Source organism: Scleropages formosus, chromosome 20 (genome assembly GCF_900964775.1).
Source record: "Scleropages formosus chromosome 20, fSclFor1.1, whole genome shotgun sequence".
Lineage (NCBI taxonomy): Eukaryota > Metazoa > Chordata > Actinopteri > Osteoglossiformes > Osteoglossidae > Scleropages > Scleropages formosus.
Genome location: NC_041825.1, coordinates 13,907,718 through 13,929,082, shown reverse-complemented (window position 1 = coordinate 13,929,082; position 21,365 = coordinate 13,907,718). Strand labels below are relative to the sequence as shown.

The window sequence follows — 21,365 nt, the reverse complement described above, 5'->3', positions numbered from 1 at the left end:
GGTTCCATCTCTTTTAAATTTTACTTTTTTTTGAACGGCACAAACGTAGCACTAAAGAAAAACATATATTTCTTTATTTGTGCCATTTCTAGGGAGGGGGGCAGCGTTACGGTTCTGAGTGACGTCACACGAAATACTATCCTTTACATCTGAAAAAGTAAGAGATATAGGGTGGCGGTTCGAACGGCAAAAATCGGCACGAAAAATATGCATTTCTTTTGTGCCGTTTGTTGGCGGGCCAACTTCACTGTTTCGAGTGACGTCACATTAAATATTATCCTTTATATTTAAAAAAGTAAAAGAGATAGAACCGCGGTTTAAACGGCACAAATATAGCACTAATCAATCAATGAGCCCCAATTTAAGTGTCTGCGGCGTTGTAGGGGGGCTGGAGTGACGTCACTTCCTAAAAAATAAACGTTAATATCTCAAAAACTGTAACTGCACAAATTCTAATTTTTACAGCACAAAACGGCACAAATTTAGCACTAACGAATCATAAGGTTTTCTTCATTTGTGCTGTTTGCAGGGGGGCCAATTTCACGGAACTGCCACAGCCATGATGTAATAAACTACGATTCAGCTAAACAAAGAAATTAAATAGTCTCAGACATATAAGTATAATATTTTTTCAGTAAGGAACTTTAAGGTTGAATAATGGAATAAAGAACATTTTGTTTGTTTGTTTAAAAAAAATCTAAGATATGGGGATCTTCTATATTTCGCAAATTTCCTTTCCAATGTGCTCACACTCCGATCTCGCCCGAGCGCGTCGACAAGAACAATGTTACGTGTAGTGCAACACTTCACTGTCAGGCCTCCCTGATTGGTGTCTTTTATTGTGACGTTCTCTCCCCTCGCGTTTCCCATGATGCCTCGCTCCGGCTACCAGCTGACTAGTGCTTGTTCTTGAAGTGCTGCTCGCGCTCCGGCAACGCAGAGAGTCCGTTGAGAGAAGGAGAAAAAAAAAAAAAAAAAAAAAGAAGTGCGGCGTTTTCGCTTCCTCCTCCGAGTCCCTGGCGCGAGCGAAGCGCTCCGCGCGCACCCGGGTCTCGTCGCGTGGGCTGCCAGGAACGTGCGGGATCTCAAACGAAATGCGGGGGGGCGCCGGTTCCCGTTTAAATTCTACGTTTTAGAGCCCACCCCCCCTCCTTCTCCACCCTTGTCATTTCGGTAAGTTTCCAGCCCGTGCGATGCACTCACTCTACTGCTTCTTTTGTTTCAGCCGAGAAAGGCCTAGCGTGCGGGATCCGCGAGCGGGGCAGGCGGCTGACGAGGCGTGGAGGAGGGGGGGGGTGGAGAGCACAGCCGTTTGATCTGTCAGCTCACCTTCCGCCGCGTGGGGTGATTCCCCTTCCCTGTGTTCCGTATCGGCACCGTGGGTCAGAACCGGTCCCATGATTGAGCTGCTGGGGAACGTAGCGCTTCAGACGAGTGTCAGAGCCGTAGCCATTTGTCAGCAGCAGCAGCAGTCAAGTGAGGAGGAACACGACTCTGCGCAGCGGACTAAAAACGCCCCGAATGACTGCGTGACCATGCCGTGGTTACACTGGACGCTCGTTGGGGGCTCCGGCTTTACGCAAACAATGGGAATTGAAAGTAAATAACACGCCAATTGAAGTGAACAAATGGAGGTTGGCTGCGTATTCTATTCGGCAGGCTGTTGTTCTGTGTGTTTCAAACACAGGCTGTTGAATTTATTATTCCCTCTGGTTTTCCCACCGCTACTGTAACCTACCGTCCTACGACCTTCTGTGTGTAACTTATTACTGTACCGCGCTGGATAAACTAGCGAAAATCCAAGTAAATCCGCGCATTCCGGGGGAAAAAAAGTGACTCGCGAGCCGGTGGAATGATGAAGGGGAGCCGGAGCGCGCGCGGCGGCGCCGTCGTCGGGCGTGCAGTTCAGGAAGAGCTGCTTTCCTCCTGTGCTCCTCCGACCCTTCAGTGCAGCGCTTTGTCTCTCTCTCGCTGCTCTTTAGTTTATTTCATTTGCTACATCTGTTGTCGTTCAGGTGATAAACTAACGTAGTTACTCTTTAACCGCGCTGGGTAATAAAGCAGGACTCACTTAGGAAATAATCATCATGATCATGTCCGTTTGTATCCTTCACAGCTGAGCTAGCAAGATATACATAACCGCGGAAATTCTTCGGGTTTGTAAATAATTTAGTAAATATGAAATTCGAGTGAGCCGCAATGTGCTAGTCTAATAGTTAACCCTTTGTGTCTATAGCTCGCTGCGTTCTCTCTGTATCTTGCTTAAACTTGTTGCGCAATAGAACAAAAAAAGTGACGTAAAATGACTTCGTGAAGTCTGGCCGTCACCCACGCGCTGCGTTTAATATGCGTGTGTGTGTCGGAGTACACGGACGGATTTCGCTGCATAATACTTTTGGGACATTTTAGGTTTAGGAGGATCAGGCCAACCATATCAGCCAAACCTGTAGAACTTGCCCTCAAAAATGTTGGATGTCTGGTTCAATAAAAGGCTGCTTCCTACATTCGTGCTAGAAAGTGTGTGTGATGGTGATGCTCAGTACAGTAGTGTGCGGGTTTCAAGTGGCACACAGAGGTGTGTTTTTGCCAACCGGGTAAGTGGTAAGGGGCTGTGCCCCCCCCCCCCATGTAGTCTATTGTAGCTGAAAGCTCCTGTACAAGGACTGAAGTCCTGATATTTACACTTTTTTGCAGATTTGGGTGCAGTTGGTGAATTTGTACAGTATACAACTGAATACTGCTATAATAACCATGATCAAATGTATAAATCATTCTTAGTCATTTTGGGTGAAAGTGTCAGCCAACTAACAATCAGATTGTTGGATGTGGTGAGTGAATGACACATTTTGCTACAATACTAAATGTCTTTGAATGCATGAATCAACAAGGACCACAGTAGAGGTAATGCATACATAAATGTTAAGTAAACGTTTCAGTATTTCATTTTTATCACTCAATTACAACACTTGGACCACATTTCCCATCAGTAAGGACCTAAACATGGAAATGTGACGATTGTTGTTTGTATGCTATATACTTGGTCATTATCAATTAACTTTAACAGATCGGTCAGCTTTTTTTAATCCAAATGATCTGTTTGTTTACATTTATTCATTTGTCAGAGGCTTTTCTCCAAAGTAGGGGTTGCACAGACTAGTCAATTTGTCAACTTTACTACTCCGTGATGACGTTTTAAGCTTGACGTTGACTAGTCACTGATCACGTGATTGACAGTAACAACATGGACACTTCAGAGAAGACAACAGGTGAGGAGCCTGGTGGGTCACTGCAGTAAACTAGCAGCGGTTCGTCAAGTGTGTGGAAATACTTCATTAAAGATGAAGCCTGTGCTACCGTCACTTGCCAAATATGCAGGTCCGTCCTGAAGTACAACAAAAGTACAAGTGCAATGCACACTCATCTAAAAAGGCATCCTCTAACACTAGCAAGGAACTGCCACAGCCATGATGTAATAAACTACGATGTATGTAGTTTATTGTAAAGGAACGATCCAAATCGGTCCGTGTATGTTGCATTCATTCGTTTGAGTTGAAATTGAAAAACAAAATGCGAATTGCAATGCCTTCATTCATTTTTTGATTCTAAATTGAAAAACAAATTATGAATTAACTAGCAGAAAAATGAGGAAAAACAGCTTTTTATTGCTTCTGAGCACACACAGAAAAGAAAAGTACTTATTCATTTTTCTCTTTCTGTTTAATCATACAGAGTGTAGAAATCAAAATCTCACAATACCAAAAATGATCAATGCCATAAAGTGTGCAATATTTCCAATCTGGTGGCACAGCAAATAACACTGGTCTCAGCACCTGGGTGGTGTCAGAGGACGTGGGTTCGATCCACACTCAGTTTGTGTGGACTTTGCGTGTTCTCCCTGTGTCTGTGTGTTTCTCCTCCCACAGTTCAAAGACATACTGTTCAGGTTCACCCATATTGTGTGAGTGACAGTGAGTGTGTGTGTCCCACTGATGTGTGGATGAGTGACCCATTGTAAGTAGTGTATCTAGCAGTGTAAGTCACCTTGGTGAATAAGGTGTGTGGGCTGCGAACACTATATAGAGTTCCCTGGAAGTCGCTTTGGAGAAAAGCACCTGAAAAAAAAAAAAAGTAAACGTCTAACAAGTAGCCTAACGTGGACGTAAGTGAGCTTCATTGGCGGTCTTTCCTTTGGAAAAAATGTCCACTCTGAGGCCATTTGTGCAAATGATAAATAATAATACAGACTAGAGCAACATATTCAAAGATCAGACAATCTAGTACAACATGGTGCTGCGTGGGGTTGTTCTACAATGAGTGTCTGAAGATTTTGTGTGCGACGCAACATTGTAAGACGACACTCTTGCTGCTTTTGAAAAGCACCTAGTGATCCATGTTAACTTATGATCAATAACTCAGTGCAAAGCCACTGATGGATTATGCATGGTTTCAGTTAGTTTACATGCGGGTTGTTCAAGAATACCACAAAAGGAAGTAACTCAGTCAAAAAAAACAGCAAGAAACTATAAATGAAGCATATTTTAAATATTTTACATTTTGAGCAAAAATTGGTTTTTAAATGGTTATTTCATGATTTTTTTTTTTCATTTTTAAAACAAAAAATGAAAAACTGCATTTTTTTAAAACCCGGCTGCGATGTCCCATCTTATATATACTTAGCCTATGAGCTATCTGTTATCAGCATATGCATTCAGTTTGAGAATACAGATTGTCGGTTGTCACAAAGCATTCCCTTCCCGTCTTTTTATTCATGATGTCATCAGTGATTAGTCAACGTTGACTCGACTTTCATCGCATAACTTTAGACTTTAGATTTTTTTTTTTTTTTTTTTTTTTTTTTTTTTTTAAGTCGTACAACCCCTCCTCCAAAGTGATGTACATCTCAGTGAAAAATACAATGCTGAATATTATTAAAGGTATTCTTTGGAAGTATCAGAATTCCAGTGAAAGTAGGCAGCAGGCAGCATGGTTAGAACTGATACCTTCAAACTTATAGGTTCCATGTTTGAATTCTGCCTTTTGCTGTAGTGCCCTTGATTGAATATCATGAATTAAAAAAGGTAAAAAAAAATTACACAGCTCTTTAAAAATGAGAATATCAATGTAAGTAGCTTAACGTTGTAAGTTGCTTTGGAGAAAATCATCAGCTTATTTGTAAATGGGTGATTTAAAAAGTGAGGTGCTCTGAAGGATGGAGGGACTTTAGAAGTCTGGCAAGAAATGCAGTGTGCTTTGAGATTTAGCAATGTAGTATGTCAGGACCAGGTGTTCAGAATATATACAGGCTTTAGGTGGTAACAAAAGTTTTTAAAAACTCATCAGATTTAAAAACAAAAAAAACCCTCATATCGAAGGGGTGCACTGCTCTAGTCCTTGAGGGCCATGTGCCGTTTTCTTTTTTTGTTTAGCCTCAGCTCTTAATTCATTTTTTGTTACCTGCCATTTGAGGTGTTTAAATTAAAATTTAAAACCTGCAGGATTCTGACTGTCAGGAACACGAGTTATGTGATATTAACGATCACACTGGCACTATAGATTTGCGAGGTTCATGAGGATATGAAGGAATATTCATGCATTTTGAGCAGTGAAAGATGGATACTGTCATGACGCGTTGCAGAGTCATCTGGTCAAGCGGCTACCGTGTTTCTCACTGTAGGCATTACAAACTGCTTGAATATGACTTCACAGTGGCTGTTTGATTCCTGAATGACTCAGTTTCCAGCTTTATTCTTAGAGCAGCACACTAGTGAGGCACTAAATACAATAAATAATTCTGAAGGTGTGTTTGAGAATAGCATAATCAGTGGATAACCAAATAATTACAATAACCAAGAGAATGTGTTTTAGAAGACTGTCATCAGTAAGTCATGGCTTTTTTAAAATCTAAATATCCAATATTTAAATAACTTCAGTATTTTTAATACCCTCCCAGATTATTATGGTACAGCCACTGAGGAACTATACATTAGTCTACATGAATTACAGTAGGCATCATTCAGGTAGTCAGTACTGTCAAAAGCTGTGGTTAAAAGAATGCAAAAATTTGAGAATTATTGACGGTGTGTTTAGAACAATCTGATACTTTCTTGCTCATACTTCTGTGTCAGTTATGTTTTTTTAGTCTTTCTTTGATTTAATGAAAAATGTTACATCAGATTTTCTCCTGAGTAATACAGATACCTTGCAATGCACTGGCATCTGGTCTAGAATGTTCCAGAAATTCAGATTATTTTATTATTAATTAGCAATTATCTTTAGCTATTTCTCAACTTGGACTTGACCTGAAGAGCATTAGGTAGCAGATGGTCACACGTGGTACAGCAGACCTGACTGTATTTACTGTCTCCTGCTCAGTAGCTCTGTCTGAGGTTGGTAAATGTGGCTGCATTTTAAGTAAGCACCAGTCAAGTTAAATAAGAAGGCTAACTGCATCATCTTAACCTTTTTTAAACATGTTAGTTGCTGAAAACTTTTTTGTAGTAAACTGTTTTGATTATGATTCTGCAAAGAATTCAGTACCAAACTTATTTTACTTTTCATAATTCATATTTGTTAGTTGTGCTTTTACATGGAGAATTAAAAAAGTATAACCAATAAGTCAAGTTTTTATAGTTTTTGTTAAAAGTAAAGTTGAATAGGAGAGTGCCGAATATACTGGAATTGATCTTTTCATGACAAAAAGTTTTTCCTTTTCAAAGTATAAAATACCTGGACGAAAAGCCATCGTACTCCACTTGCATATCAGTTTTTCCTCCTTGACAAAAATGTGGCTTGATGGCATCTAAACTTTTCTTTGTGAATTTTTTTTCATATCTTGGCACAGTCACAGTGAAATTTTTCATTGCCAATGTGGAAGTATAACTACATTTCAAGGCTGTTACTGGGTATTAATAAGGCGCCTTTATTTTTTCAGACATATTTTTTGTGTATTTCACAGTTGATATGGAACCTCTATCTCCCAGTAAGTCAGATGGTTTACTGCCTCAAGACCTTTCCAAGAGCAGCCTCCCCTCTGCATTGAACCTGACAAGGAAGAGTGACGACATCCTGCTGAAAAGCAACTCCATGGAGGCCCTGCGCATGGTGAAGACGCCCAGCTGGTACAGCATTGGTCCTGGGAGCAGCAAGGGCCTTGGCTTTCCAGAGAGCGACTCTGATCACATGCCTCAATCCAGTCAGCAGGTGCAACCAGACAATGCCTTTTCCAATGCCACTGTCACCCTTTCCTATGTTAGCAGGTCTCGAGTCTTCTCGTCCCATAACCCCTCTATCTGTGGGCTTCCGTCCATACATAGAAAATTATCCCGGCACTCTCCTACGCATGAAGCAGATATGTTAGCCAATGAAGCGGGACAAGGGGCACTTCATGTGGACATTGACCAATGCATCTTGCAGCATGCTGCTAAGCCTGTTGGGTTGACGTCACAGTCTGAGCTGTTTGAGACAAGTACACAGGCGCACTTAATGGAGAGCATAGCAGGGACCTGTTTTGTGCAGCAGGCTCTTGAGATGAATGGGAACAAAGATGGCCATCCACTGGGGGTGGAAAAACTTGAACCTAAACTTGGAGACAATGCCTCAGAATGCACGCATTCTCAGGAAAGTGATGGAAGTGGCTGCCAACATAATTGTACTGGCAACAGCTTCTCAGAAGTCAAGGAAATATCCACAAAAAGCCTCCTTACCAACACAGGGGGAGAGGGGAAAAAGTGTGATTCTGAAGTGTTTTTCTTTATTTCCCGAACTGAGGAGCCAGTGATTTTTCTGGATAATGTTGATTCTCGGAACTTGTGTAATTCTTTAAATGGGGAATATATTAGTCCTTTAGAAGACCCCTTATCCCCTCCTGCTACCTCATTGGATGAAACGGAAGTTGTTTTCGTTCTGCCACAAACACTAAGCTCTCCTACTGGAGATAATTCTATAGACGATGTTTCTAATGTCACAGGACAGGAGGAACCAGTAGATCTTTCTGTTACGGAGCCTCAAGCAGCACCTCCGGAAGTAGGATATTCTCTTGAGAGCAGCCTTGGCAGTAACATTGTGGAAGTGCCCATCGTCAGCAATGGATTACGGAAACTGCCAGCTGATATACCGGAAACTTGCCGGCCGCCATCGCGGTCTAGCAATGACCTGTTGGACAGCAAGGGCATATCGCCTGAGGGCCAAAAAGCAAAGTCTCCAGTATACGATGATCCCATTCTCAATGGGAGCATACTTGCGCACAAGAGAGCTTTTCAAAGAAAGAAGCTTCCTCCTCGCTCCAGGAGGGGGAAAAGGTTGGAGGCCATCGTCCAGAATATCTCACCTTCCAGATCTAAGTCAAGTAATGTCCATTCCATAAATAAATGCACCAGTCCTAAATCTCAGACCAACTTCTCCCACCCTGTAAGAGAAGTCCTCCAGTGCCAAGATTCACTAGAGGATGCATCTGGTCCTGAAAGGGAGTCCAGTTTAAAGACAACACTCTTACAGAAGGTAAATGCTGATAACACTGACACGGAAAGTCACAGAAGCAAAAACTCTACCTCAGATTGTGAATACATAAGCACCTTCAAGTCTTCATACAGCAACGCATCTCCAGAACCATTAACCCCCAAGAAAACAACAGAAAATGGGCAACTTGGCAGTTCTCTTAAACGTTCTCCAAGGGTTAGGGGAAAGAGAACATCACTGCTGCCAAAAGCCTGTCAAAAAAGTCCCACAAAGCAGCACACTACTTCGGGGGCCAGCAAGGCTATGCCTACATCAAAGAAAGCCCACATTACAAAAAGAAAGCGAAAAAAGCGCAAAGCTGGTCAATCCTCCCTGTTTTCTCCACAGGAGCCTGAAATCAAGCTTAAGTATGTGAATTACAAGGAGGAGAAAAGGGATATGAAAGCAGACACCTTTTCCCCATTCATCCGTATGGAGGTTAAGGAGTACTCTACCTGCACGGTTGTCAACTATGCTGAAGAGGAAAATACACGGTTAAAGAAAGGACAGCAGCAGGCACCCTCTGGGTTTGTGTCTGGCATTATTCCTACAACCTCCTGTCTGCAGCTGGGTCGTGTCAGCACAGAAAGTAAGTGCCAGAATTCTCTTGTCTGCTGCTTATGCAGCAGGTCAGCTAATGCTGTTGACTTGGGGGATCTACACGGACCTTACTATCCCGAGGGCTACAAACCTGCCGCTAAAGCCCAGAGGAGTAAGCAGGGTCTGAAGGAGGAGGAATATAGTGACTCGGACTCATCGTTCAGCGCACGGAGCAGGAGGCGTGCCCAAGCGCACACCAGCTGGCCTCCAAGACCTGCTCACAGATTGAAGCGGGAAGATGTCCTGGGCTCTAGCCACACATTGGCCACTGACAGCGAAGGCCTTGAAAGCCCTTCATCCAAGAGGCCCCGAACAGAGCTGATAACTGACGACTGGTACAGTCCCCCTGTGGTGCCCTTGGACACCAATGAATACTGGGTCCATGAGGACTGTGGCATCTGGTCAGCAGGTGTCTTTCTGGTCAAAGGAAAGCTGTACGGGCTGGAAGAGGCTGTCAGGCTGGCACAAGAGACGGTAAGGTTTAACTTAGATTTTTTTCCCTGCTGGAATCATGGTGCCTGTTTGAAGATTTCACTAATTTGTTGCGCTGTTTGTTTTGCACATTTAATCAGCTGGGCAGCCGTTTGCAAAATTATATCTTCTGTGGGGAAAAGTTTTAGGCAAGAAGTGGTGAATTCTATGATATGCAGGCAAACACATGACATGTTGCCAGGCTTTTTTCCTCTCCTCATTTTCAAAACTCTGTCCTTCTGTTCGTCTCAAGCATAGTCTTTGGTGACACCTTTATCAAACCAGTTTTTTTCTTCAATAGTATTTGAGTAACATTGGTAATCCCCCCCCCCAACTTTCCCCTTGTTTGGTTAGTTATTTGTTTTGAGATATACAGTATATGACACACACACACACACACACACACACACACACACACACACCAACACATATACGGGTAACCTGAATGTTAGAGTTCTAGATGTTTGACACTAAGTCCACCTTGTCGCAGTTACCCATTACCAACATGAATCTCAAAAATACAATGAGTGTATTACATCAACAGAGAGAGAGACTTGGGTGCAGGCATGTGATTCTATAAAATATATGTATAGTTATAAATATTTGTATAATATAGGTATAAATATATACAATTAATAGTATTTAAATATATACATAAATGTGCAGTGAAAGTTGACAGGGTTTAACCCTTGTCATGAGTGGTCCTATGTTATATTGGGTCTATAGTGTAACTGCCTGTATCAACATTGTACAAGCTGGCATTTCAGGTGCCCCCCAGATCTTGCTCCAGTATCCAGATTTTATGTATTTATCTTAATATAATTACTTCCTATAAGTAAATTCAAATTTCTTCATTACATGCTGAAAAGGTCATGTTGCCGAAGTGTTATGAACACTATGCTGTGTCTCTTGGTGACGACTTTGGCCTCGGCCTGTTTCAGGTCTGCTCCACATGCAACAGGGTGGGCGCTACACTGGGATGTTTCTTCAAAGGGTGCCCCAATAAGTACCACTATCCATGCGCCATGCAGTCAGGTAATTTGCAATTTGCAGGCATTTCTTCTCTGGGGCTGGCTTCAGCAGGTATCCTCAGAGGAATGCTGGAAGGTTCACGTTTCCATGGTAAAAGAATGTGTGTTGACACTTTATGTGGTGGATGTCTTGGAACAGCTTTTTGAACTGTTGCCCCTTATACTCATTTCAAGTGGCTGACATGTTTGAGCTTGACACCAGCAGCACACATACAAACATGCCCAGATTATGAGGCTGATACCATAGTGTGGAGTGGTGACTTGTACATTATAGTACTGAGCTAGACTGTACTTCAAGTAGTGTCTCTTTGTTAGCACACTTGAACTGCTTGTCCTGTTAGCGCTGTGCCAAATGTGTGATGTTTGAAGACCCACTGTATTTAGCAGACTTGTTCTGTATGTGGAAGTTAGTCTTGCTGTGCCTGCTGCAGATGGCAGCCAGTGCTCAAACTGCTGCCTGAGTCACTACAGTCCCATCAATTCATAAAATGTTCTTTTTCAGATTGTGTGCTCAATGAAGACAACTTCTCAATGAAATGTACAAAGCACAAGGTAGGTAGCCTCATTTTGACACATCAAGCTATTGGACTACATGTATCTGAAGCGGTGAAAGAGTGGAAATTTATTTATAAAAGATGTTTATAAATATTTGGTTTGTTCATCTCAGTTCTTCTACTCTTACGTATTTAATCAAAAACTAATTTGTATGGTCTTTGTCAATGGCCTTTTCTATATCCCCCTTTTAACATTCCAGAATAAGTCATTCAAAGGATTTTCTGCAAACAGACAGGAAACCAGGTGACGCAGAGAAGAGAAAAGATGCTATGCAAGGTTTGTCTTCAGCTGCGTGTGTATGTTGGGCACTGATGGATTCTTCCTTTATCACACAAATTAAATTAAGCCACAAGACAGATCTTTGCTATTCTGGGTTTCACAAAAGTCACCAATATTGAACCTGACAAAGGCAACATACTGTTTAAAAAAAAAAAAAACTTACTGTTTTTTTTTTTCTTCCCCCCAGCTTTTTTGCATGATTTTTATCTTTTTGTCTGTTCTAGTAGTATATGAATGAAGCCTGAGAGAAAGACACCAGTATGGATTTATGTAATTTCCTTGGGGTAGAAGATAATGAAATGTGAAATCGTAGGTGTTGAAAATACCTTTAATCAGCATAGTTAAGGGGTCAATTAGTGAGCTCTCTGAATCCTATCAGCCCTGGTTTGGGACAGTGCTGTTCAATATAAATTTCAACTACTTAAATACAAATATCAGTTGCCAGTTTTGATAGATGCATTGATTTGCCACGCTAAAAGGAAATTTCTGAAGGCCTATGGCAAAGTTTCTGAAACCTCACTCTAGACAGGGTTACAGTCATTTCTAAGGCTCTGAACCTAAATCAAACCATGGTCAGAGCTTTAACTATGAAATAGAGAAAGTTTTTAATAGTGGTGAATCTGCCTAGGAGAGGCTGTCCTGCCAAACTTGTTCCACACTCCACAAGCGAGGGATAGAAAACTAATAAACTCACAAAGAACCCTGAAGCAACATTCAGGGAACTGCCAGTCTCCTTTGTATCCCTTTTCTTACACTATATTATTATGGTGTAATGTATACTGACATGAGCTGAGGCAAGAGAGGCTTGCAAGTGTAAATCACTTTTTTTACAAAAAAAAAAAAGGCGTCACCAACTTGATGAATCAAAAGTAGAATTTTTGAATGACATGGGCATTGCATAAGGAAAAAAAATGAAATGCAGCTTTTCAGAGTGAAAACCTTCAGTCAGGCATGGTAGTAGCAGTGTGAAGCTCCAGGGATGTTTTATTGGCACAGGCACTGGTCACCTTATTATCACTGAAGGAATTATAGGTCCTCTTTGTATCAAAAAATTCTACAGGAGAATGTCAAACCATTAGTCCATGACTTGAAGTGCAGATAGATAATACAGCAAGACAATGATTCCAAACATACAAGCATGTCAGCTTTAAAATGGTTTTTAAAAAAATATGGAATGGCCAAGTCAAAAGTCCTTACCTGAATTTGAATGTGACAAAACCTGAAATAAGCTGTTTATACTAAGCAAAAGCTGTTCTGTATGGAGGAGTGGGCCACAATTCCTTCACAGAAATGCAAAATCTTGAACAGCTACAGGAATGACTTTAGTTGCAGTGATTGCAGCTAATAGTGGTACAACCAGCTTTTGACTGTTTTCACCCTTATGGTTATGCATTTTGTTATCCTCCATACCAAGGACATTTAAAAAAAAAAAAAAAAAAAAAAAATCTAATGTCAAAAAGCTGGAAAGGGAGCATATATTTTTGCCACAATACTGTCAGTATCAAATTTGATTAAAAAAAAAAAATGGTGTCAAAGAATGTTCCAGTGGCAAAACTTTTCACTGTGATTACATTACCTGACACACTCATGAAGAGTCACTCATGTTGTCATTGGTTTATTTGGATGGATGGGACCTCAATTAAAGAAGTTAAAATATTAAATATAAAAACCTGTAAGCTGAACATGGTTGACAGGCTGCTGCTTTTCTTTCCTGCAGATTGCAGATCTTTCCCTCTCACTTATTTCATCTCTGGCAGTCTGCGGATCTTCTGTTGTGAGTCCAGGAACCTTGATGATACTGGAAAAGAATCAGCAAGAATGTTTTGGTAGCAAGGCTTCAGTTGAATGCAAGCACCAACAAACCTTAATTGTGTGTGTGGGTTTCTTTTTTTAACTGGTTATGTAAAAAGCTTAACAACTGGTTCACCAATGGCACTTTTTACAGTTTTTTGTAGTCAGGGGTACATTGTTTGCTTTTTGGCCCTTCAGCCTTTGGCTGGTAACACCTTTGGTTGGGGATTAGAACTTTGACAGTGGGGTCCACTTTGCTGCTCAAAAGCCCTACAGCAAATGATGTGAATTTTGAGCCCTGATCCAATCAGTTGATGACACCTTAAATATAGACTACAGTTAATGCCATATTAATTTCAACACAACCAGTAAGTGTTGGTGATTGAAGAACAAGTGACTATAGAAGAGAACTTCCCACAATATCACACAGTCCACATTTGTCTCAGCTTGAGAAATATTTTTTACAGTTTTATAAGTGCAGTTTGCAGGGGATTATTTATATTTTTGGCTTCTTTGATCCTCTACTGATTTGTGATTGACCTGATGTTGATCGACCTGTTGCTGTGTGTGGGTGTGCGTGTGTATGATTATTTAAGGAAAGTGAAAACGGCAATATTACCACAGACAACTCTTAAAAAGGAAATGCGTACAAGTTTATTGGGCCTTATTGTCACTCCCTCATTCAGCTTTTTGAGCCTGCAAGACAGCCTATGTTAAAACATTATTGTCCTTTAAAGTTTGTATGAACAGCCTGTTTTAACCTTTCGTCCTCGATCCAAGCACATTTTTGCCACTGTGGTGCGTGTTTAGTGTTCATGTGTTCACCACTCATTTACATTTATTTATTTAGCAGACGCTTTTCTCCAAAGCAACTTCCGATGAACTCTATATAGTGTTATCAGCCCACACACCTTTTTCACCAAAATATACTCCCTGTCCTCACTGCTCATTTGTGATGTTGAAAGGTGGGGAAGGGTGGCTGGAAGCACTTTTAAGAAGCACTTAAAGCATTGATTACAGTATGCGTGTAAATCTCTGCACAGGCTGAAAAACCCTGAACAGATCCCAAGCATTGCCATGGTAGTCTGTAGTTCCCCTTTTCTGATCCCTGTGGTTTTCCAGACTTACAGGACATGCTGCTTCCAGCTTTCACATGTTCTATTCTAATATTTCTTGGTATAAAATCTTAACTTTTTGAGTTTAAGGATATGAAATTGAGAAAAGCATTAAAGCTTTTTGGCCCATGTTAGCCTTTGTTCTGTGTAATATAATGCAAGGCTTAATATTAATATATGCCTGGGGCAACTTATTGACGTTAACATTGGTCCACATGAAATTTACAGTAGTAAAGCAGAATGTTTGCACAAGAAAATATGTAAAACTTTCATTTTTGCTTAAAGTCCATCTTTCCTCATTTTTGTTTTAATACAACTGATGTGGAAATTGAACTGCCTTGGTGATGTTAAGGTGAATGATCTAACTAGTGGAGAAAATAAGGTGTTTCTCAGTCGGCTTCTAAAAATTCTCAATCTGAGAACAAAAGTTTAAACTTTGTCATCTGAAGGGAAAGAGAGAGGAAATACACTATCAAACTGTCTTCAACAGTATAAATGAATCTTCCAAGGTTTTTCCCAGGTAAAGCTACACCTTTAGGTGAGGGGAACAGACAACTGGGTAAATGTTGAGCCTTGCTAAGAATTTTTAAAATGATTGGTAAAACACAACTGAAGTGCAAACGTTGCCCTGCTGGTTTATAGACATAATCTGACATTTATGCTCTTGTTCTGCTATTGAAATTTTCATCTAAGTTTGGATATTTTTCCGGTGTCACCCCATCCCATTTTTTCCACCTGCTTTTAAAATAAAATGTTGAGACAAGGATTCTTATGACCTGTAGTATTATTGTCCAGCTTGCCATGAGGTATTCATCAATGCGTAGGTATATTTATGTATATTTACCTATTTAAGACTTTCTTGTGTATCTAGGATAATACCAAAAAGAGTGTGTGTTATTCCTGAATGAAGTAGAAGTTGAGTTTCAATCTTTAATGTTGTGTTCCTCAAAGGTAAGAGGATAAGTTGCTCATTTTTGTAAAAGGGGTCTGGAGGGGGAAAACACTGCACATGTATATATGTTGCATGATAGTCCTGCCAGGGGGTGATATATCCACAACAAAAAAAATAGGAGGAAAGAGGTTTTCCTTTGATCTTCATTTTCCTAACCATCATTGATTCCCCCCCAAAAAATGCCCCCCCACCTTTTTTTTCCCCCCTTCCCTGTGCTGTTCATTTGGGTTTGTAGCTGCTGTGATGAGAGGTGATGCCAAGGGCAAAAAAAAAAGTTGGCCAAAAGATACATGGGGTAGCAGTTCTGGTGAGTTCCTGTCCAAAAAAGCTTTTAGTTAACAAACTTTACACTTTTTTCCACTTTTTTTTAATCCAGAAAGGTTCCAGTATCAAGGGCTATTATTCTTGCCCAGTTGTCTTTGTTTAGTCTGACCAAAAATAAAATGAATAATTAAGTTATTTGTATTCATTTGTGTGACATTCAATTTTGTTGTTAGTTTTCTATAAAGATGCTTTTGATGTTACTGCCTTTCATAGCCCTCAAAATGTTTGGGGAAATCTACTCTTTACCTTGATATTGCTAAATTGTGCAATTTTTCTTTGCGATGAATAAAGTTTCTAACTATAGTTAGTCCTTGACTTACGACAATCCAGATTTACAATGGCTGACCCATTAACCTTATTTTTGAGTTTTGAATGTTCGGTCATAGTCTGAGAACTGCTGCATATGATGTGTGATAACATTGGTCGGCTGACAAGACACCCATATTATTGACAGTGTTTGTAAGCAACTTTTATTTACAAAAATGGTGTAAATGTTTCTGTAATGGTTAATTTTTATGTAAAATCGCTAGGAAGTGAAAACATGAGCATTTGGTGATGCGGAAAGGAAAAACTGAAAAGAGATTTAGGAATCAAAAGTGAAAAGTGCAGCATACAAGTATACTGTACTGTATATTCTAAATTAGCATTTTGACATGAATAATGTATGAAATTAAATAAAGCCCCGTTAGAAAATGCTGCATTCATGCATGTTGATGTTTATGGATGATATAATGCAGTATAAGGGGTTTGGTGACTTATGACGAAGCTGACCTACAACAAGGTCACTGAACCAGAAATCTGTTGTAAATCAAGGACTCTGTACGGAAAAAGGATCCTTAATGCTCATTGTCATACCCCGTTTGTGTATCTGGTAAATTCTGCATATTACTGTAGAATGGCTACTGGTTAGAATTTAAAAACAATGGAACTCTTCAGGTTTGTTGTGCCCTGACAAAGGGCAGGATGTTTTTATTTTACATTCTATTTGCCCCTTTTATCACCTCTTTAAAGACTTTCCTGCTCAGTAAAACATACTGTTCTGTAATACATTGAAGGATTTCAGGTTTCTTGTAAAAGCTACACATATTACACATTTACATTTAGCAATAGCTGCATCTCCAGCATTGAAAGGTGTTCAGTTACAGGTTTGTTCCATGCAAAAACTGGAAAATCAGAATTCCAGTTTTTTGACAAAGTATAGCAGTATTAAATGTCAAAAGAGATGAGCTGCAAATAGATTGTCAAGTGGTAGATGTGTGAAAAATGAGCTTGGCTCAGCAGCAGTTTTTATTTATCAAATGAAACATTTTTCCCATGCTTTTGTCTTGTCATGTTGTTTTCCTCCCCCTTGAAGTTTGTCACCGTGTTTCATAAACTTTGCCACATAAGTAAAAATGTCCTTAATCTTAACTAGCTAGACAAATGAATTAATTTAGATTTGTCTGCTTTCCGAGATCTTTATTTCCCATGTTGAAGTGGTTTTTGTGCTGTCAGTTGCTTTATCGTAGTCGTAGAGTACACATTCCTAAAATTGTCACCATGATTCTTAATTTGCATACTGTATATGTATATGCTACCGAGCATGGAAGATGTTATTCTAGGACAGGAGAGTTAGTGTTCATGAAAGGTGACAAACTTGCATTTGCATTGTACTGCTGAGAATGTGTGCAAGACAAAAATTGTTTCAATTGTACCCAAAATCAATTTAACAACCCTGCTGGGTACTGAAGTTACTGAGCTGATACCTTTACCTAGAGCTGCTGCATCAAAAGAAAACGGGCTTTACAGTACACACACATACACATTTTCAGAACCGCTTGTCCCATACGGGGTTGCGGGGAACCGGAGCCTACCCGGCAACGCAGGGCGTAAGGCCGGAAGGGGAGGGGACACACCCAGGACGGGACGCCAGTCCGTCGCAAGGCACCCCAAGCGAGACTCGAACCCAAGACCCACCGGAGAGCAGGACTGTGGCACAACCCACTGCACCCCTGGCTTTACAGTAACAAATTTCAATTTGGAATGAGCCCTAGATGCCTTGACCACACCACCAACCCAGCAGTGCATGTGCGCATCCACAAAAAGTAACACTCCCGATAACTCAAGCTAGTTGGCTGAGATGCTGGGAATCCAAAGGAAGGCAAAACCCCACACACACTATTCTAACGCATGCTGTCCTCCTGAAGAAACTGAGGAGCTTTGCAGGGTTTGTCACGTTGTATGAATTAACTTTACACTGACTTGAACTACAGCAAAGTAAAGCCTGCTAAATGTTGTCTAACAGCCCTTTAAGTAAGAGGTTGTCAGCTACACAACAGCAGAAGTTTACTGTTTTCTTTTACAGTAAATGTGAAGTTTGGATACTCGGGAGTTAGGGTTTTGGCAGACAGATGGCAACACACGTAAAGCGTAGCTGGATGTGTAGCCTGCAAAATTGTTTTTTTTTTTTTTTTTTTTTTTTGGTACATTTTCCATCCATGGAAAGGGACAGTGAAAATGACTGGTCTCTCTGTGTACAGAGAACTCTTTATGGTATGTTATATTACTCATATGTTTGGTTATGCATTAATAAAAATGATTCAACAAGAGTACATAATTCTTTTTTCAGAGAGTTGTACTCACGTAAAAGTTAAAAATCAACAACGGTAAAACAAACGCAGCTCTGAATACAAGGAATTGACTGTATGTCTGCAGAACGTCAGCTATAAGTATATTATTTAAAATAACGTGAGTCGCAGGCCCGCACTGGTCTCGTGGCGCTTTCCTGTTCGTAAAGAAGCAGTTTTGTATTTGCACAGCAAGTTTTCTCAGTTTGTAAACCTCTCTGGAAAGTAGAGGTACCACAGGGAAAAACTGGTGTGAACAGATGATCCGGAGAACAACCACGCGAGCAAAATATAAACTGGCGAACTTACCTGAACGTAAGTAAGCGCCGCGCTCGCGCCTTTCCCGCCTTCTCGCCTTTCCCGCCTTGCCGCTCGCGCTCCCAGCATATCGATTGTGGTGGGGACTAGCAGTAGATCCTTTCAATTATCTGTAAGAGGTCCACCTCACACATTTTTTTGGGTTCCCGATGTTTTTGGTGCTCGGCATACTTCGTTTAAAATAGCTTCATAAATGTCTGTGGAGACATCTAGCGTTGGAGCTCTGCATTGCCTCTGAAAGGCTCCTTTGTGCTCTCTATCACTCATTTTCTTTCTTATGTATTTACTATGAAACATGTAGTTAGTACACCATTTTTTTTCACCGTTTCAGTGTAAATGTACAGCAGCTACTGTGGCTGTTAGTACTGCTCTAGTTCCCTGCGCACAAGGGCAAGAGTGCCCGGTGACCAGTGTCACACACCAACAAGCAACATTTCTTTTCAGACCACATGATGAGGATGAAACAGCAGTTGCATGAAAGCTATACCTGACTAGCTTTACTGCGATTTACCTTGTTTTCATCATAAAAATATTTTGCTGCTTTGCAATGCCTGTATAAATATTTTATACTTCTATTTTTATTATTTTATTGCTCATAGTTTGCTTTCCAGTTGTGGTGGATTCCTGAAAGGAATAATGAAATTCTCTTAAAAAGCCTAAAAGGGTGTTCTTCATGTGTCCTTGAGTTTCCCAGTTTCAGCATCGTCCTTTGTGCGACACACATTTTGGATGAAGAATAAAACAAGTAAAACTTCTTCCCTGATCACAGCTTTGAAATAGTGTATGCACATAGAACTGCTAATAACTGAGGCCTAGTGTTGTAAATTTTATTTTAATGATCTTGTGAAAAGTATATGAGCGTTAAGACTTGCATTTATTGTACTGTTTGTTACATGGATTTGCTACACTCAACAGGCCTCTTGTGTGTCTCTTTTCCTGGTAGTACAAGTATAACCTGTATTTGTATACTTCACACATGCAGTACAGTAAAATGACTAAACCTTACCATTTATAAATCGATGTCCCCATAAAGGCTTTTTAGAGTGCTTTTAAATCAGTGGTAAAATATAGGTAGAGTATTTAAAGTGAACACTTCCACTAGGGGCAATTATGTCTTGTTTTTGTTTTGAAGTATGAAGTTCCTGCGGGAGCAAAGCTTTTGGTTATTGATCTCTTGTCTTATTTAAGTCAGGCCAGTTCTTTAATGCTGTCGTGTCAGTTCCGATGCCCTGCTGTGATAGCGCAGCTCCCTGGTCTACTTTAGTCGGGAGATTAAAAGAGGCAGGAAGATGAACGCCCTCATTTGTCTCGTCGGACTGAACGCCTTCAACTCGCAACCTGCTTTCCTTGTTTCCATGCAGACGGCATGTTGTGTGCATCTATTCATCTATTGTGCTGCCGTCTCATTTGTTGCCCTTCCACCACATTTTTTTGTTTTTTTCCGGCATTCACAACTCATCAGGAGCTTAGCAAATAAAATTGGATCTTTCTGTTAAATAACACTTGAAGCCAATGATAAATATGAGAGCAGGTGTCATAGTGGTAATATTGAAATGTAGATGGTGTAAGATTATATTTCAGAAGAAAAACGTATTGCCTGAATTCTTTCATTAAATAACCAGCCTAATAAAGGGATGCGTTCCGGAAGTTTAGGCAAAGGGCTTCAAATAAAGGCTTTGGATTAGTGAAAAAATATGCAACGATAGTTAGAAGCATGCTATAGCATGTGTGGCCTTTAACATAATTGCACAAATGCATCAACATATATATTTTTGTTATATGCAAATGGGGTGTGTGAACATTTCAGTATGTAGATTTCCAGAGAACTAAGCATTAGAAAATGAGGATGTCATGTCTCATTTAACCTCAGGTTATAGAAGAGGAGATTTTCAAAAGGGGGAGAAATGTGGAAAAGTGTTTCCTGGGCAATCCTCGATGTGAACCTATACCTCACTCAGGGCCACAAATGTGAGATGACAGCCTTTTATTCTCGATTAAATCTACACCGTTAAAATGGCTGTCGAGCAAATGCCTTTTGTGTCTGACGTGAGCCATCCCAGAATGCAGCAGGGCATTCGGAGGGGGATTTCTGGAATTGTCTTTCCTCTCATCAGTGCAAACATACTGTACGCGCGCGCGCACACATACACAGGGCCGGGAGTGCCTGCAGTTTTACGGCATTGTGCATGTTCAACCATCAAAGGCGCTCATTAATAAATGAAAAATTCATAAGTCCAGGGAAAACAATTTTGAAGCAAATCAGATGGCCAGAGTCTGGTGTACTTGAGTGCTGCCAGTGCTGCTGTTCAATTCATGCAGTGTCCTGCAGCTTCTCTCACGCGCACACACACGCACGCACACACACACACGCAGGTACTTACCCACTTTCTGTGATGCAGCGTGACCTTGTTCGGTTCTTACGCTCATCGCCGACACACACTGTGTTCCGAGGTGTGTTCAAGGTGACCTTTGAAGAATACATGTGGACGGTTACACGACAAAGACGCACCGAGGGGCAGCGGGTGTCGTAGGGGTTGAAACCGTCACCTCGCAATCCAAAGGACGCAGGTCTAAATACCTCTCTTCCTGTAACACTTATCCTAAACTACTCCGGTCAACAATTACCCAGCCATATAAAGGGGTAAATAAAGGTAAGGAACTTTGGAGAACGGCATCAGCTGAATAGCGTTTCACTTCTTAGATCATGTTCTTCCCCCTCGTGACCCCTGTGAGGTGCACACGCTGGCTGGGGATGCGTGGCCTTTTGGCCGTCATTACGCGTGTGAAATGGAGGATTTGCTGCCTTCGCTTTCGCTCCCTGGATCAGGGG

The 21,365-nt window shown here is 40.8% G+C and overlaps 1 protein-coding gene across 2 annotated transcripts; it reads left to right on the top strand.

Annotated features, from left to right (window-relative positions):
- Positions 1-858: 858 nt before the first annotated feature.
- On the top strand, positions 859-15,740 carry LOC108940020 (retinoic acid-induced protein 1). 2 transcript variants are annotated; one of them, XM_018761773.2, is made up of 6 exons: positions 859-1,173; positions 6,956-9,567; positions 10,506-10,599; positions 11,098-11,147; positions 11,350-11,426; positions 13,147-15,740. In XM_018761773.2, the coding sequence occupies exons 2-5, from the start codon at positions 6,961-6,963 to the stop codon at positions 11,395-11,397; spliced, it is 2,799 nt and encodes a 932-aa protein (XP_018617289.1). In that variant the 5' UTR covers positions 859-1,173; positions 6,956-6,960; the 3' UTR covers positions 11,398-11,426; positions 13,147-15,740. The 2 variants fall into 2 exon arrangements, with proteins under 2 accessions (XP_018617289.1, XP_018617288.1); XM_018761772.2 differs by lacking the exons at positions 11,350-11,426; positions 13,147-15,740 and having other exon boundaries at positions 11,098-11,329.
- The last annotated feature ends 5,625 nt before the right edge of the window (positions 15,741-21,365 follow it).

What these genes read in the sequence shown, in the direction of transcription:
- LOC108940020 (XM_018761772.2), top strand. Translation starts at nt 6,961, where the DNA reads ATGGAACCTCTATCTCCCAGTAAGTCAGATGGTTTACTGCCTCAAGAC. An exon ending in TCAGGCTGGCACAAGAGACG is followed by an intron (nt 9,568 to 10,505) that starts GTAAGGTTTAAC and finishes GGCCTGTTTCAG; the next exon opens with GTCTGCTCCACATGCAACAG. An exon ending in TCCATGCGCCATGCAGTCAG is followed by an intron (nt 10,600 to 11,097) that starts GTAATTTGCAAT and finishes GTTCTTTTTCAG; the next exon opens with ATTGTGTGCTCAATGAAGAC.